We start from the raw sequence: 17,743 nt of genomic DNA, 5'->3' as shown, positions 1-17,743 counted from the left end.
GTAATAATGAAAGAGCTCCAAATACTATGGGAACTGCCAAAATGCAACACAGAGACACGAAGTGAGCTCTTGGAAAAATGGTGCTGACAGACTTGTTCGATGCTGGGTTGCCGCAAACTTCCCATTTGTAAATGACAAGCATCTGGGAACTGCAATAAAATGAGGGATGCTTGTATGCTCAAAGCCACTGTCCTCTCTGAAAGGACAACTTTGCCCTGGGGCAGGAAGGAGCCTGGTTTGCAGAGGGGGGAGAGAACAACGCAGTGAGACGAGCTGGTAATTTTGGCAGAGCCCTCTCTCAACCCTGGGAGCTTTCACGGGTCTGCCTGCTCCCTCTGTAAGACCTTGCCCTTCTCCATGGTGTCTGGCACGCAAGCTCATTATAAGGGACTCTTTCAAACTGGGATTGGAAATTTATATCTTTGTTTGTTTTTTGTTTTTGTTTTTTTGAGGTGAAGTAGAAAAGAATAGCTTTATTGCTTTGCCAGGCAAAGGGAGCCACAGTGGACTAAGGCTCAAAACTGTGCGTCCCTGGAGCTGGATATTTTTTAAACCTTCAAAAACCATTTTCTGTTCCTTGTGGACAATTTGCCATGGAGCAGATGAACGCAGCTTGAGATACCCTCTTGCTTGTTGTCACGTGGTGTTTCCCATGTGTCAGGCACTGTTCCAAGTCCCAGCCAGCTACTAAGGCGTATAGTTCCAACAGCCTGGTGAAGTGGGAACCATTCCTCTCCCACCCAAAGGCACGCTGCCCATAGAACTAATAAATGGCAAAGTCGGCATTCGAAAGTCGGCAGCCTGGTCCAGGGTCCACACTGTTACCCATCGTACTCTGCGGCTCATAGAACGTCAACAGGTGAGGATTTATTGGCCTGTGACAGTTCCATTTTACAGATGAGGAAACTGAGGCCCAGAGAAGTGAGCAACTTGCTGGCTGGGCTGGGCTGTGGGTTAGGAATCATTGGGATGGGGTGGGCCTGTGCGCAGGTGTGTGGCCAGTCCCTCACAGAAGCAGAGCCGGGGAGGGTGGCTCTGGGGATGGCGGTGATTCAGAAGAGGGCTCAGAGCTGGGCACCCGCTCCAGCCTCCCTGCCACCCATGTGCCCAGCTTCACCCCTACTTCCTCCAACTCTCAGGCTGCAGGGAGAGCCTGCCCTGCCCGGGGGGCTTGGGTCCAGGGTCAGAGGTGCTAAAGAGATGCCCGAGGGGGTGCCCCGGGGCTGGAGGGGGCGGGCACCTTCCTCCCAGCTTGGGGGCGGGTGCGGCAGAGGCCCGCGTGACCTTGTGGCTGACATTCCTTGGCGGCCACGTGGCCCCAACTGGCAGGGACAGCTGCGCACAGGGGCCGGACCGGCTTTGTTCCCAGGGTGGCACCCGCTCTCCATTCAGGCCCTGCGCCTGCTCGGGGCTGGGTGGGCGGCGGGCACCGGGGGTGGGGGGGTGCCCCATGAGAACCTAGAGGCGCGGGGCCACCGGGGGTCTCTGGGAGGATGGGGCAGGACCAGACGAAGCAGCAGATCGAGAAGGGGCTCCAGCTGTACCAATCTAACCACACGGAGAAGGCGCTGCAGGTGTGGATGAAGGTGCTGGAGAAGAGCCCAGACCTCGTGGGGCGCTTCCGCGCGCTTGGCTGCCTCGTCACAGCCCACTCGGAGATGGGCCGCTACAAGGAGATGCTCAAGGTGGGAGCGTGCATGGCCAGGCTGGGCAGGTGGGGCCCGGTGGGGCTTCTCCCAGGCTTCCCAGGCCCCCTCCCGCCTCCTCAGACTCGCCCATACCCCCCAGGCTGGCGGCCAAGTTCTGAGACTCTGAATCCTCTGCATCTCAGGCCCTGGGTCTTGGATGCTCGGTCTTGACTTTGGATTTGGGCCCGCGGCCTTGAGCTTTGGTGTCTGAGGTTCTCAGCCTCGGGGTTTGAAGCACTCGAGGCCAGGTCTCAGAGTCGAGGTTCCAGTCCTCTCCTATGGGGTTCTGAGTCTAAGCCTGGAGGGGAGGCGGTGCACTGGCTCCAGGTTTGAGGCTAGGGGGCTGGGCGGGTGGTGGAGACTGCAGACCAGGTTCGGGATGGAAGTTGAAAGCGGAGGGTCTGGGTTTGGGAGGTGAAGGCTCCCGGGTTGCAGCTTCCAGTCTGGCTGGGGAGCCCAGCGCGTATCTGAGGCTAGGGGTGGGTGCTCCAGGTCTGAGGCTCTGGGCTGGGGCGTGGGGGAGCCTTGGAGGGGCAGAGGCTGAGCGCCCCGGCCCTCCTCCACGGCGGGCAGTTTGCTGTGGTCCAGATCGACACCGCCCGGGAGCTGGAGGACGCCAACTTCCTCCTGGAGAGCTACCTGAACCTGGCGCGCAGCAACGAGAAGCTGTGTGAGTTCCACAAGACCATCTCCTACTGCAAGACCTGCCTCGGCCTGCCCGGCACCAGGGCGGCCGCCCAGCTCGGAGGCCAGGTCAGCCTGAGCATGGGCAACGCCTTCCTGGGCCTCAGCCTCTTCCAGAAGGCCCTGGAGAGCTTCGAGAAGGCCCTGCGCTATGCCCACAACAACGACGACGCCATGCTAGAGTGCCGCGTGTGCTGCAGCCTGGGCAGCTTTTACGCTCAGGTCAAGGTGCGCCCGGGGCCCCGGGGGAGGGTGGCGGAGGTTCCGGCTCCCGGAGAGCCTCCTAGGGGCCATGCTCCCTGTTGTATCACCTCGTTCAGTCCTCCCATTTAAGTAGGGATGAGGCAGATGGGAGTCTGAGAAGAGAAAGATTTAGCCAGGAGGTACAGACATGGCCAGGCTTCCCAGTGGCTCTAGTGGTGAAGAACCCAACTGCCAATGCAGGAGACGTAAGAGATGCAGGTTCAGTCCCTGGGTCAGGAAGATCCCCTGGAGGAGGGAATGCAACCCACTCCGGTCTTCTTGCCCGGAGAATCCCATGGACAGAGGAGTCTGGTGGGCCACAGTCCACTGGGTCGCAGAGTCAGACACAAGTGCGGTGACCTAGCATGCAGAGATGTGGTCAGGCAGGGCAGAGCCAAAATTCAAGCTTCAGTCTGTCTGACTTCCTGGGAGAGTGGGAAGCTCCTATAAACCTGTACTACAATGAGTTTGCTGTATCATCTTAGGCAAGTCACTTCTCTTCTCCAGACCTATGAAATGAGGGTAAATGGAACCCACCTTATAACACGGTCGTAAGGATTCATTCATCAAACACATATTGAGTACCTGTTATACCCCAGGCACTGTCGGTCAGGATATAGCAGTGAAAATAACAGCCAAGTGCCTGGGTTCATGAAGCTTGCTTTCTAGCTGGGGGAGGAAGTTGAATAAACATAATCAGCAAAGCCAAGTATCCAGTGTGGTAGAAAGTGCTGAGGAAAAAGGAAAGGGGGTCGGAAGGGCCGAGGAGGGGGCGTTGGAAGTTCAAACAGGATGGCAGAGGTGATGTCTGATGACTTGGAGAAGAGAGGGTGAGCCATGCAGAAATCTGGCAAAAGAATGAAAAGCAGGGAATGGTTAAAGCCCAGCTCTGCTCTTGGGGGAGCTTGCCTTGTGTATTCCAGGAAGGACGGAGGCCAGCGTGGCTGTCGCAGGAGTGTGAGAGAAGGTGGGAGGTGGTGGGGTCCGGGAGGTAAGAGGAAAGGGAGATCGCAGAGTGAGAAGGAGCTGATGGAGCCAGTGGCCTCAGGCTTCCAGTCCTGAGCATTTGCTCTCCTTCCTCCAGACAGCCAGGCTGTGCTTGGCCCTTGGGGGATGTCAGCGCCTGGTCCATAATAATGCCTAATAAACCTTGCGAAAGTCAAAGTGTGAAAGTGTTAGTCGCTCAGTCGTGTCCCACTCTTTGCGACCCCGTGGGCTGTAGGCCACCAGGCTGCTCCGTCCATGGGATTCTCCAGGCAAGAACACTGGAGTGGGTAGCCATTCTCTTCTCCAGGGGATCTTCCCAACCCAGGGATGGAACCCACATCTCTGAAGTTTCCTACATGGGTAGGCGGGTTCTTTACCACTAGCTCCACCTGGGAAAGCAGCTGGGTGTGAGGAAATGAGAGTCATCCATGGATTGATGGATCATCCTTCATTTGAGGATTTTGTTTTCAGCAATAAGACATCTGGGAAAGTCATTCTGTGAGATCAAATAGGGTTGGAGAGAGATAGGGGTGTTTTAAAACCTTTTTTTATTATGAAGAAAATTAACCATATAGGAATACATAGAGGATGATATAATGAATCACCCTATACAGGCTGCTTATATTTAACAATTATTAATATTTTGCCATGTTTGACTTACATATTTTTCACTGAAGTGTTGTGATATAAAATTATATCACATTATATCCCATGCTTTATGGGACTTCCTTGTGGTCCAGTGGCTAAGACTCTATGCTCCCAGTACAGGGAGCTGGGGTTAGATCCCTGGTCAGGGAACTGTATCCAGTATGCTGCAACTAAGAGTTTGCATGCTGCAGCTAAAGACCTGGAGCAGCCAGATAAATAATATTTTTAAATTATACACATCACAAAGTTTTACCCAGAAGTATTTCAGTATGCATTTCTGAGGAATAAAAAGACCATTTTCTGGTATAAGGACATTTTATTATATAATCACAACACTATTCTCTCACACACCATGGTGAAAAATTATCTCTTAAATTTTTCTGTTTATCCTGAAAATACACCTTTACCCTCAGCTTGTTTGAACTGGAACACAAGCAAGAACCACACACTGCAGTGATCATGATGTCACTTTCAATAGAAAGTTAATAGACTACTCTTTATTCTCCATGATTTACTGAAGAAACCAGATTAATTAATATTCCATCTCATTGTCTCATTGCTTCCTCAAGGAGTCACATAAGCTGTTTCTTTGTCTCCATTACTCTCTATGAAGGAGAATTTAAAAAATGACTTGGTAAGATCTAGGTCACGCATTTTTTAATGTTTTCTTTTTTTTAATGTGGACCATTTTTGAAGCCTTTTTTGAATTTGTTACAATATTGTTTATGTTTTGGTTTTTTGGCCACAAAGCCAAAAAACTTTTTGGGATCTTAGCTGCCCCACCAAGGACTGAACCTGCACCCCCTGCGTTGAAAAGGGAAGTCTTAACCGCTGGACCACCAGGGAAGTCCTGTAGGTCATGCATTTCTGGTGAGAACCTATACAAGCAGGACTGCGTGCTTCATAAGACACCATAATGACGTCTGAGCAAGTGACCACCTGATCCCACTCTTTTCAGCTTTGCCTTCATCCTTGCAGGACCAGCAGATTAATTTGTGGGGTGACACTTTGTGAATATTCAGTTCGGCAACAGTAGTTTCCATAATGGTTTGAGTATTTGTTGATGTCTGTTGCCTGAATCAATTCTGTCAACTCTCATGAAATGGTGACTTCCAAGTTCTATGATGCCTTCAACAATGATCAGCTGGGATTTTCCTATAAGGAAGAACTTTCCCTCATTAATTAGAGCTAGCTGATTACTCTGAAATATAGTTCCTAAAGGAAAGGTAGATACATCCTTTGTCCCTCTCCTTTAATTGCCATGTTTCAGGATAACGAGTTGATGTGATAGTTTTGTTTTGCTTCCTCTTTTTGGTATTTCATCATGAAATCTTGGACTTAAAAAAATATTCAGTATTCTTCAGTCATTTGCAATCATTGTTCCTTTTGATACCCACGTTATCTTAATTTTAGTCAGTGGAACTCTCTTCAGCATGACCCCTATGTCCTTTTGACGAGACTTCCTTTAGTCTTTGAAAGAAAGCATTCTTGTTTTCCAGCACAATAGCCTGTCCCATGGTATTGTGTATAGTTGCCCTTGGTATTCTCAGGGGATTTGTTCCAGGATCCCCAAGGACACCAAAATCCAGGAATGCTCAAGTCTCTTATATAATATGGTGTAGTATTTGCATAGAACCTACATATATGGCTGCAGTGGGTCTTAGTTGTGGCATGTGGGATCTAGTTCCCTGACCAGGGATCAGACCCGGACACCCTGCGTTGGGAGTCTGGAGTCTTACCCACTGGACCACCAGGGAAGTCCCCCCTCCTATATTCTTTAAATCATCTCTGGTTGTTGTTTTAGTCGCTAAGTCGAGTCCTATCCTTTTGCGACCCCATGGACTGTAGCCTGCCAGGCTTCTCTGTCAGTGGGGTTTTCCAGGCAAGAATACTGGAGTGGGTTGCCATTTCCTTCTCCAGGGGATCTTCCCCAGCCAGGGATCGAACCTGTGTCATTGGCAGGCAGATTCTTTCCCACTGAGCCACCAAGGAAGCCCAGATTATTTATAAAACCTAAAACACTGTAAATGCTAGGTCAATAGTCAGGTGCCTGGCAACTCGAATCTTTGCTTTTTTAGAACTCTCTGGACTTTTCCCCCCAATATTTTCAGGCTTTGACTGGATGTGGAGTCCTTGGGTTCTGAGGGCTCACTATATTTCCTGCTCCAGACCTGCAAAGACCGGATGTGGGCTCTCAGGATGCTCACTGCCACTGACTTGTTATTGCTGCTAAATCTCCTCGGTTTCGAGGACAACTGGACTTTATACTGAAATCTCCAACTCAAGCCTAATGTTTCAGGATTTTCTTTATTTCAAACTTGATTTTTTTTTTCTCTTAGGCTGAAAATCTTGGTTTCTAATAACATAGTTAAATATTTACTTTATCTTACAAAGTACACAAAATAATTTCAAAAGACAATATACCACTATTACTGAAAAAAAAAAAAAAGATGACACGAGGTTTAAGATTTCTCTACTGTTCTTTTATCTTTATAATATATCCCACTATGGTTGAACTGTTCAAGTGTATGTTTTAAAGTCATTTAAATAACACTTTTTCTGTATGGTTATGTTAATAAGAGGTTATATATTATGGCAATTATGAAATCATCATAATATATTATAATATACCATAATTATATTATAATTATATTAACATTATATATAATAATAAATATATATTATATAATATATAATATACTATGTATTATATTATTATATAAAATTATATATTATTGTGTATTATATTATTATAACATAATATATATGTTATATATTGTATTTATATATATTATATATTGTTATTATATATATTATGTATTTAATATAATAATGTAATCATTATATTTATTATAATACATATTATAATAAATATAATATAATATATATGTATTTATAATATTTTTATATTTTTATATATGTTTATATATTTTGTATATTTTATATATTTATATATTTTATATTTTTAAAAATATATATTTATAATATATCTATAATTTATATATATTATTTATATAATCATTATATATAACATATAATAATATATTATATATTATATAATAAAATCATATATAATTATATGATAATTATATAATAATTACTATGTAATAATAAATTGTTATATATTATATAATTATATATATATAATTATATAATTATAATTAGGTTTAATTATAATTATATTATATAATAATATATAAATTATAATGAATATAATATAATTATAATATATAATATATATTATATTATATATAATTTATATTATGTATTTAATACAATAATATATTATAATTATATTCATTATAATATATATTATATAATATAACATAACATATAATAATTATATATAATATAATTATTTTATAATATATAAGGTAATATATTATAATTATAATATATAAACAAATTATATAATTAATATATAATATAATTATTATATTATATAATTTATATGTAATTTATTTATATAAATATATTATTATATATAAATATATAATTATGTATTATAATTATATTAAAATTAATTATATTAATTATAATTATATTAAATTAATTATAATTTTATATAATAATATACAGTTAAGGTCATTTGTTTCCATTTTCTAATCTTAGGCTTTTTAAAATTAAATTTCCTATTTTTAAGTCTGTAAAACATTTACATAGCTTCAAATTAAAAAGTACATAGTACAAATTAATTTTATTTTATTTTTTAATTTTAAAAATTTATTTATTTATTTATTTTACTTTACAATATTGTATTGGTTTTGCCATACATTGACTTGAATCCTCCATGGGTGTACATGTGTTCCCCATCCTGAGTCCCCCTCCCACCTCCCTCCCCATCCCATCCCTCTGGGTCATCCCAGTGCCCCAGCCCCGAGCACCCTGTATCATTCATCGAACCTGGACTGGTGATTCTTTTCACGTATGATAATTTACATGTTTCAATGCCATTCTCCCATACTGTCCTGCCCTCGCCCTCTCCCATGGAGTCCAAAAGACTGTTCAATACATTCGTGTCTCTCTTGCTGTCTCACATACAGGGTTATCATTACCATCTTTCTAAATTCCATATATATGCATTAGTATACTGTATTGGTGTTTTTCTTTCTGGCTTACTTCACTCTGTATATTAGGCTCCAGTTTCATCCACCTCATTAGGACTGATTCAAATGCATTCTTTTTAATGGCTGAGTAATATTCCATGGTGTATATGTACCACAGCTTCCTCATCCATTCATCTGCTGATGGGCATCTAGGTTGCTTCCATGTCCTGGCTATTATAAACAGTGCTGCGATGAACATTGGGGTGCACGTGTCTCTTTCAGATCTGGTTCCCTCGGTGTGTATGCCCAGGAGTGGGATTGCTGGGTCATATGGCAGGTCTATTTCCAGTTTTTTAAGGAATCTCCACACTGTTCTCCATAGTGCCTGTACTAGTTTGCATTCCCACCAACAGTGTAAGAGGGTTCCCTTTTCTCCACACCCTCTCCAGCATTTATTGCTTGTAGACTTTTGGATAGCAGCCATCCTGACTGGCGTGTAATGGTACATCATTGTGGTTTTGATTTGCATTTCTCTGATAATGAGTGATGTTGAGCATCTTTTCATGTGTTTGTTAGCCATCTGTATGTCTTCTTTGGAGAAATGTCTGTTTAGTTCTTTGGCCCACTTTTTTTTCTTTTTTTAGTTCTACCACTTTATTGCTACCAACCCGTCTCCCTCCACCCTTGTGCACACACGCTCAGTCATGTAACCCCATGGACTTCAGCCCGCCAGGCTCCTCTGTCCATGGACTTTTCCTGGCAAGAATACTGGAGTGGGTTGCCATTTCCTTCTCCAATTTGGCCCACTTTTTGATTGGGTCTTTTATTTTTCTGGAATTGAGCTGCAGGAGTTGCTTGTATATTTTTGAGATTAATCCTTTGTCTGTTTCTTCATTTGCTATTATTTTCTCCCATTCTGAAGGCTGTCTTTTCACCTTGCTTATAGTTTCCTTTGTTGTGCAAAAGCTTTTAAGTTTAATTAGGTCCCATTTGTTTATTTTTGCTTTTATTTTCAATATTCTGGGAGGTGGGTCATAGAGGATCTTGCTGTGGTTTATGTCGGAGAGTGTTTTGCCTATGTTTTCCTCTAGGAGTTTAATAGTTTCTGGTCTTACGTTTAGATCTTTAATCCATTTTGAGTTTATTTTTGTGTATGGTGTTAGAAAGTGTTCTGGTTTCATTCTTTTACAAGTGGTTGACCAGTTTTCCCAGAACCACTTGTTAAAGTGATTGTCTTTTCTCCACTGTATATTTTTGCTTCTTTGGCAAAGATAAGGTGTCCGTAGGTACATGGATTTATCTCTGGGATTTCTATTTTGTTCCATTGATCTATATTTCTGTCTTTGTGCCAGTACCATGCTGTCTTGATGACTGTGGCTTTGTAGTAGAGCCTGAAGTCAGACAGGTTGATTCCTCCAGTTCCATTCTTCTTTCTCAAGGTTGCTTTGGCTATTCAAGGTTTTTTGTATTTCCATACAAATAGTACAAATTAAGTTTATTAGAAACAGGTTTTTATTGGGGTTACCAAGAGTTCTCTTTGGGTCATATTAGTTTGTTGGATATCAAATAAAAATTCAAGTAGGTTTTCTACAAAAAAGAACAGAGAATTGGGGTTATAGTTGAATGGGACATGAAGTCAAAGGTGGTTGTTGGATTTTTATTTTTGTTTTTCACGTGAGGTAAGAAATGCCAGACTGTGTTTTTGCGGTGATGGGATTATTCAGTAGAGAGAGACTGGGGAGGGGGCTTCCAGAGCCCTCATGGAGGAGTTTATTTAGTTTGACGGGAGCAGGGAGGAGCAGGAGCGAGGCAGTGTGGAAACAGGGCCGATGGGGCTTGACGGAGAAGGCGGGTGAGGGAGCTGGTCTCTGATTTCCTTCTCTTTCCTAACGGGGTGTATGGTGAGGTCATGTGCTCATGGCAGGTTGAGAAGACATTTGGAAGTTTAAGGAGAAGGAAAGGGGGAGAGGATGATTTCTTTGCCTCAGTGAGTCTGTCCTATGTTCTTGGAGCTGACTCTGCTGGCAATCCATCATCCAGCCTTCAGCGATGACCCGGCCGCCAGGAGGCAAACTCCAGCGTGGGGTCAGGGTGGGCTCTGACAGCCCCACCAGCACCCTACTGTGCATCTCTGAAGGCGAGGGGCCCAACCGGGACTGGCCGAGAGGAGAAGCCAGTTGCCTTTCTTGCTTCTCATTCCCATTCATCCATTCAACAAATCCTTTCTGAGCCAGGAACTGTGCTAGGCCCTTGCCACACCTGGCAAACCAGATGGAAACCCTTACGTTCATGAGCCCACCCCTTTGCAAGGCTGTTCCCTCTGCCTGGATCACGGTTTTCCTGGACACCAGAATGAATGAATGAATGAACTAACGAACATGCAGTGGAGCGCTCCACTTAGGGGCAGCTCCCGCCACTCAGCATGCGCCCTCCCATCCTGGCCCCTCCTTTTGTCCCTTGCAGGACTACGAGAAAGCCCTGTTCTTCCCCTGCAAGGCTGCAGAGCTCGTCAACGACTACGGCAAAGGCTGGAGCCTCAAGTACCGGGCCATGAGCCAGTATCACATGGCTGTAGCGTATCGCCTGCTGGGCCACCTGGGCAGCGCCATGGAGTGCTGTGAGGTGGGCGCCGGGCAGGGGGCGGGCGGAGGACGGCGGTGTGGGCAGGGCCCGGGCCCGGGCTTCTTCCTGCCTGCCCAGCCGGCTGAGGGCCCCCAAGGCTGGCTCCTGGGCCCCCCCTCTCTACAGCTGAGCCCCTGAAGGGTGCGCTTGCTCCTCTTGTCCCAAATCTCATTCCCTTATAGTCTGTTCCCAGTGGAGGGGGCTTTCCTCTGCCCCCCGCCCAATACCCACTCTGTGGGACATTTTAAGTCGGAAGCGAGCCAGTCTCTGGGGTTCCACCGACCTAGGTCGGAATCCCAGCTTTGCCACTTAATAACCTGGTGGCCTTGGTCGAGCCCCTTCCTCTCTCAGAGCCTCAGTCTCCAGGGTGTCAGTCCTCAGTGGTCCGGTACACAGGGGCTCAGTACCAGGAAAGGGGTACCGGGCTCCGAGGGTGTCAGAGGGGCCCCCGGGGCGAGGATGCCTCCGAGGTGGGGGGCAGATGCGCAGGCCTGAGGGACCGGCTCCGTCGCAGGAGTCTATGAAGATCGCGCTGCAGCACGGGGACCGTCCGCTGCAGGCTCTCTGCCTGCTCTGCTTTGCTGACATCCACCGGAGCCGTGGGGACCTGCAGGTGAGGTGACCGGGATGCAGGGGGCTGCGGTGCGGGCCGGGCCGGGCCTGCCTGATCCCACCCCCCAACCCCGCTGCGCAGACGGCCTTCCCCAGGTACGACTCCGCCATGAGCATCATGACCGAGATCGGGAACCGCCTGGGGCAGGTGCAGGTGTTGCTGGGCGTGGCCAAGTGCTGGGTGGCCAGGAAGGCGCTGGACAAGGTGAGGGGGACCCCTGTCCTGCGGCCCCCAGCTCTCCCCAGTGCTCCCACACGTCAACCAACCGTGTGTGGGTCTCGTTCCCGACTGGGCTCTTTCAGACCCCTTGTCCAGTATCAGCCTCACCCCAGGTCATCCCAGGTCACTTTCTAGGCTCAGAGCAGGGTGTGACTTGCCCAATCACCCAGCTCCTAAAGGGCCAGACCTGGGGTTGGAACTTGAGAGGCTTGAACTACATCCTACAATCTCACATGGAGTAGGAAATCCACTGCGGTGTTCTTGCCTGGAAAATTTCAAGGGCAGAGGAGTCTGGCGGGCAGCAAAGGGTTGCAAAGGGTCGGACACGACTGAACAAGAGAGCCCAATTTTACAAACCCCCCATGAGATAGGAATGTTCTTCCCATTCTGTATCCAGGTAAACTGAGGCAGCTCAGGCCTGTGTACCCCAGGCTCTTCCTCTCCCCAGCCCCACCCCTCCCTGCCTTTCCTTCCCTACAAGCCAAGGCCTCCATCTGCGGCCCTGCCTGCAGCCCTGGCCTTTCTCCCCTTCCAGGCTCTGGATGCCATTGAGAGAGCCCAGGACCTGGCTGAGGAGGTGGGGAACAAGGTCAGACCTGATTCCGTCTGCTGGGTCTGGAGTCAGGAGCCCAAGGTGGGATCTTGGGTGGGTGGGGAGGAGGCCACGCCCCCCACCAGCCTGCTCGTGCCCTGAGTCCTTCGTGATCTCCAGGAGATGCCCCCAGTCACCCCCTGACCCTGGCTGTTGCTCCTCCACCCCGAGAGCACTTGGGAGGGGTGGGCAGGGCAAGAATTCCATAGCTTGGGGGATATCAGAATTCCTTAGTGGTTTGTTTCTCTTTTTTATGAACGTCTCTTTCTTTCTGACTGCGCTGGGTCTTCACTGCTGCTTGGGCTTTTCTCTGGGTGCGGTGCAGGCTTCTGCCCGCCCAGGTGGCTGCCCTTCTGTGGAGCACAGACTCCAGGGCACGCGGGCTTCAGAAGGTGTGGCCCTCCGGGCTCTAGAGCACGTGCTCAGTGCGTGTGGCACACAGGCTTAGTTGCTCCCTGACACCTGGGATCTTCCCTGATCAGGGATCGAACCTGCGTCCCCTGCACTGGCAAGCCGATTCTTCACCATTGCACCACCAGGGAAGCCCCCCTCAGAGGTTTCTTGATGGTCATTAAGACTCTGCCACTGATAGGGAGGCAGGCACCCCAGGGCTCTTCTAGCTGTGGGTTCCAGGACTCACTGGCTTCCTGCAAGGTGGGTATAGCAAGCCCCCTTTTACAGATGAAGAAAGCGAGGCTCAGAGAGGTGCTCAAGGTCCCACACCTGGTAACTGACCTGTGTTAACTCCACAGCCTGTGTTCTTCCCACAGTCTGCGTGGCCTCTTCAAATTTCATCATCCTATCCAAACCTTTAAATGTTGAAAATAGCCTTAGAGTCTTGTGGAAGATGTGCATTTCTCAGAGGTCAGGGCACAGTCCCGTTAAAATGCCAAACAAACCTGCCTTCTGGCTTACCCAAAGTATCTCGACTTCTTCAGAAATGCTGATGAGTTGCTGTGGGTATGCAATTAACAGAAACAGGAAGGGCGTCGAGGCAGCAGGGCCGGTCAATAAAAATCCTTCAAAAACATGAGGTCCCCAGTCACTTCTAGGAGTATCGCTGATTCCACCCACCCCCTCATTCGGCATGAAGGGAAGCTAGGGCCGGGAGAGGGCCAGACGGTTTTCCTAGGTCCCTCAGCAAGGCGGGAGCGCGACCAGGACAGGCCCCCTGTGTCCTGAGCGCCCTGTGGCCCTGAGCGGACAGACGGCGTCTCGGGCGATGCTCCGCGGCTGACCTGGTCTCGCCCCCGCCCCGCCCCGCCCCCGTGCCGCAGCTGGGCCAGCTGAAGCTGCACTGCCTGAGCGAGGGCATCTACCGCAGCAAAGGGCTGCAGCGGGAGCTGCGTGCCCACGTCGTGCGCTTCCACGAGTGCGTGGAGGAGACCGAGCTCTACTGCGGCCTGTGCGGCGAGTCCATCGGCGAGAAGAACAGCCGTCTGCAGGCCCTGCCCTGCTCCCACATCTTCCACCTCAGGTGAGCGCCCTGATCACACTTAGGCGGTGCTTTCGGGGCCTCCCGGGTGCCTGTTCTAAGAGTTTCCTGTCTAATCACTCATCGAACCCTCCCAGCGGCCCTGTTGTTCTCCCCAAAGAGACCACAGAGAGAGACTTCTCGAACGAAGGTCATGGGAGAGTGGCGCCCAGGGCCAGAGGTGCCTCGGTCGCCCATGCCTGACCCCTGGCCCAGGCTCTGGCCTGCAGGCCTCCCCGGGCACAGGGCCAGGGGTCAGCAGCGCTGCCTGCGCGGGGAGGGGAGGTGGGAGCTGGGTCCAGGGTGGGCGGCCAGGCCGGCCGAGTGGACAGCGCCCTTTGCTCCCTGCCCTGAAGGTGCCTGCAGAACAACGGGACCCGAAGCTGCCCCAACTGCCGCCGCTCGTCCATGAAGCCCGGCTTCGTGTGACCCAGCAGGTCGGGGACTTCACCTGGCCTCCCCTGCTCCTTCTCTGCCCTCACGCTGGAGGGCCCCGACCGGCTGAGCCTCTGCCTTGCCTTGTTTACTCCTGGGGCGGTGGCGGTGCGGCCTGCCCACCGCGGCCTGCCCTCCCCCGCCTCTCTGGACTTTGCTCTTTCTAGGAAAATAAAGCCGTTCGTACCTGGTCCCAGTGATTCGGACTTTCCCCGCCCACGGTCTGCCCAAGGCTGGGGGAGAGCAGCGGGCTTCCTCAGACACCCCTGTCTCTCTGCACACACAGACAGGCGCCTCCGCCGCCCTCCCGGCTTCTTGGGCTGCAGCGGGAGCCCAGGCAAGATCCTGCTGGAGAGCAGCGCCTTTATGTGCTGACACGCAGGGGTGGGCAAGCGGATGCAGTACAAACACAGCAAACCAGCCACAGAGAAAGTCTGTCAGAGGACTCCCCTGGTGGCTCAGTGGATGAGAATCTGCCTGCCAATGCAGGGGACACGGGTTCGATTCCTGGTCCGGGGAGATTCCACATGCCACAGGGCAACTAGGTCCATGCATCAGAACACTGAGCCTGCGCTCTACAGCAAGAAAGTATAGAGAGCGGTCCCCACTCGCTGCAACTAGAGAAAGCCCGCACGCAGCAGTGAAGACCCAGGGCAGCCAATGAATAAACAGAATAAATTTTATTTATTTTTAATTGAAGGATAATTGCTTTACAATATTGTGTTGGTTTCTGCCATACATCAACACGAGTCAGCCATAGGTATACATACGTCCCCTCCCTAAAAAAAAAAAAGAAAGACTGTTTTAGTCAGCTCAGGTCAGGCTGCCATGACACAATACCACACACCGGGTGGCTAAAATAACCGCAATTTGTTTCCTCGCAGTTTTGGGGATTGGAAGTGCAAAATCAAGGTGCCATCAGGGTTGGTCCCTGGTGAGGCCCCCCTTCCTGGCTTGAAGACAACCATTTCTCAGTGTCCCTGCATGGCGTCTTCTCTGTGCTTATATGTAGAGAGGAGAGAGCAAGATTTCCCTCTCTTTAATCCCATCATGAGGACCCCACTCTCATGATCTAATCGAACCCTAATTACTTCCCAAATGTCCCGTCTCCAAATACGTCACATTGAGGGTTAGAGCTTCAACCTATGAACTTGGAGGCAGGGATACAAAATTCAGTGCATAGTAATGATTAATTAGATTAAACAAAAATCCATACTGATGTTAATAAATAAATGAACAAATTAAAATCTTAATTAAAAAAAGAATAAGCAAAAATCCATACTGATGTTAATAAATAAATGAACAAATTAAAATGTTAATTAAAAAAAGAATTTACATAGTTTCAAAGTACTTCCTCACAAAATACTTGTGAATTTCGAGGGAAAAACCTCACCATGGAGAAGGTTTGCAGAACCAGATTAATCACTGAGAGAGATCGACATCTCCAGTAATGAGACAAAATGAAATCAGCTGCTATCTGAATGAATGGAGTGAGAAACTCAGCATCTCTTCTGTGAGGCTCCTGCAAAGATGAATCACGTGAATGTAAAATCACGAGGAAACACCAGATAAACACAAATGTAGAAATATTCTACAGGACTTCCCTGGTGGTCCAGTGGATAAGAATCCACCTGCCAATGCAGGGGACATGGATTTGATCCCTGGTCTGGAAAATTCCGCATGCTGTGGAGCAACTAAAGCCTTTGCACCAGGACGGCTGAGCCCACGTGCTGCAACTACTGAAGCCCAGGAGCCCTAGAGCCTGTTCCTGCAACAAGAGACTGCAATGAGAAGCCCAAGAACCGCAACTAGAGAGTAGCCCCCGGTCAGTGCAACTAGAGAAAGCCCGTGAATAACAATGAAGACCTGCCGCAACTGAAAAATAAATACATTAATTAATTTTTTAAAAGACTGTTAACTCCAGATTTTTTTTCTTTTGGAAAGAAATATCCTACAAAGTATCTGTAATCTTCAAAACTGTCAAGGTCATGAAGCCAGGGAAAGACTGAGAAACGATCCCAGATTGAAAGAAACTAAAGCCCTACAACTAAATACAATGCCTGATTCTGATCTTGATTCTGGACTGAATCCAAGTCTGAATGCAGTCTGTCCTTTAATGCTGTGAAGAACATTACTGGGACAAGTGATGAAATTTGAATGGAGTCTAAGGGTTAGATGGTAGAAACATATCAAGGTTAACTTACTGGTACTGAAGTTATATTGCGCTTAAGTAGGAAAATGTCCTTGTTTGTAGGAAATTCCCACCAAAGTATCTGAAATGATGTGGTATTTAGTCAGGAATTTTCTCTCAAAAGATTCAAGAAAAAAATTATTTACACTGTATTTGAAACTTTTCTTTAGGTTTGAGATTTTTAAAATAAAAATATATAATAATAAAAAAAAAGAATAGCACAGGGTAAGGGGTTGTGGAGTGTGGGAGCAGAAAAGGCCCAGGAGGTGCAGGCTGCAGCATTAAAAGGCTGTTCGAGTGGATCTGGATGAGAAGGAGGCATTTAAGCAAAGACTTGAAGGAGCAAAGGTAAGGGAGTGAATCAAGAAAATATCCTGGAAAGAATATTTCAGGACAGCGGAACAGAGGCCAAGGTAGGAGTTGGCCTGGCCTGAGCAACAAGGAGCCATGTAACTGTGGGCAGGGAGGAAAGAAGTGGGAGTCAAGGTCCTGGAGAAAATTGTGGGGGAGGAAAAAAGTGGGGCTAGTGGTAAAGGGCCCACCTGCTGATGCAGAAGATGTAAGAGATGTGGGTTCAACTCCTGGGTCAGGAAGATCCCCTGGAGGAGGACATGGCAACCCACTCCAGTATTATTGCCTGGGGAATCCCATGGGCAGACGAGCCTGGCCGGTTACAGTCCCTGGGGTTGCACAGTTTGGACACAGCTGAAGCGACTTAGCAGCAAGCACAAAACCCCCCGCAGGACCCGAGAGGCTGTTTCAGGGACCTTGGCTTTTACTCTAAGTCTCGCACCTGCCGCAGGGTTTTGAGCAGAGGAGTGACATGATCTAACGAGGCTTTAAAATAATTCCTTTGGTTGCTGTGTTGAGAACAGAGTACACAAGACAACTGGCCAGGATGCTTCAAAAATGTCAATGTCATGAAAGGCCAAAAAAGATTGGGAGACTGTTCTAAACGAAGGAGAACGTAGAGACCTGACAACTGACTGCCATGTGTGATTCTTGACTTGATATTGGATTTTTTTTTTAAGGCTCTAAGATATGTTTTGGAGATAATTGAAGAAGTCCATATGGACTGTATGTTAGATTTTATTGCCTCAATATTAAATTCTTTAGGTATGACAATATACTCTGCTATAATGTATTGGAGTTCCATTATTAGACTGTCTTTACTCTTAGGAGACACAAGTTGAAATATTAGAGGTGAAGTAACATGATGTCTGCAATGTACTTTGAAATGGTTCAGAAAAATACACAGAGAGCAAAAGAAAATGCAAATCAATTAGTGAATCTAGGTGAAC

The 17,743-nt window shown here is 47.6% G+C and overlaps 1 protein-coding gene across 2 annotated transcripts; it reads left to right on the top strand.

Annotated features, from left to right (window-relative positions):
* The first annotated feature begins 1,317 nt into the window (after window positions 1-1,317).
* Window positions 1,318-14,442, top strand: RAPSN (receptor associated protein of the synapse). Of its 2 annotated transcripts, none has more exons than XM_043911766.1 (8): window positions 1,318-1,685; window positions 2,262-2,600; window positions 10,760-10,918; window positions 11,433-11,531; window positions 11,613-11,735; window positions 12,286-12,339; window positions 13,620-13,819; window positions 14,173-14,442. In XM_043911766.1, the coding sequence occupies exons 1-8, from the start codon at window positions 1,494-1,496 to the stop codon at window positions 14,243-14,245; spliced, it is 1,239 nt and encodes a 412-aa protein (XP_043767701.1). In that variant the 5' UTR covers window positions 1,318-1,493; the 3' UTR covers window positions 14,246-14,442. The 2 variants fall into 2 exon arrangements, with proteins under 2 accessions (XP_043767701.1, XP_043767709.1); XM_043911774.1 differs by having other exon boundaries at window positions 1,357-1,685; window positions 2,277-2,600.
* The last annotated feature ends 3,301 nt before the right edge of the window (window positions 14,443-17,743 follow it).

This window comes from Cervus elaphus, chromosome 1, assembly GCF_910594005.1.
Source record: "Cervus elaphus chromosome 1, mCerEla1.1, whole genome shotgun sequence".
Lineage (NCBI taxonomy): Eukaryota > Metazoa > Chordata > Mammalia > Artiodactyla > Cervidae > Cervus > Cervus elaphus.
Note: the sequence above shows the minus strand (reverse complement) of the source record. Positions and strands in the feature narration are given on the sequence as shown.

Excerpts from the sequence above, each read along its gene's own strand:
- RAPSN (XM_043911766.1), top strand. The coding sequence starts at position 1,494 with ATGGGGCAGGACCAGACGAAGCAGCAGATCGAGAAGGGGCTCCAGCTG. Across the intron at positions 2,601-10,759 it reads GCTTTTACGCTCAGGTCAAG|GACTACGAGAAAGCCCTGTT; the intron begins GTGCGCCCGGGG and ends TGTCCCTTGCAG. Across the intron at positions 13,820-14,172 it reads TCCCACATCTTCCACCTCAG|GTGCCTGCAGAACAACGGGA; the intron begins GTGAGCGCCCTG and ends CCTGCCCTGAAG.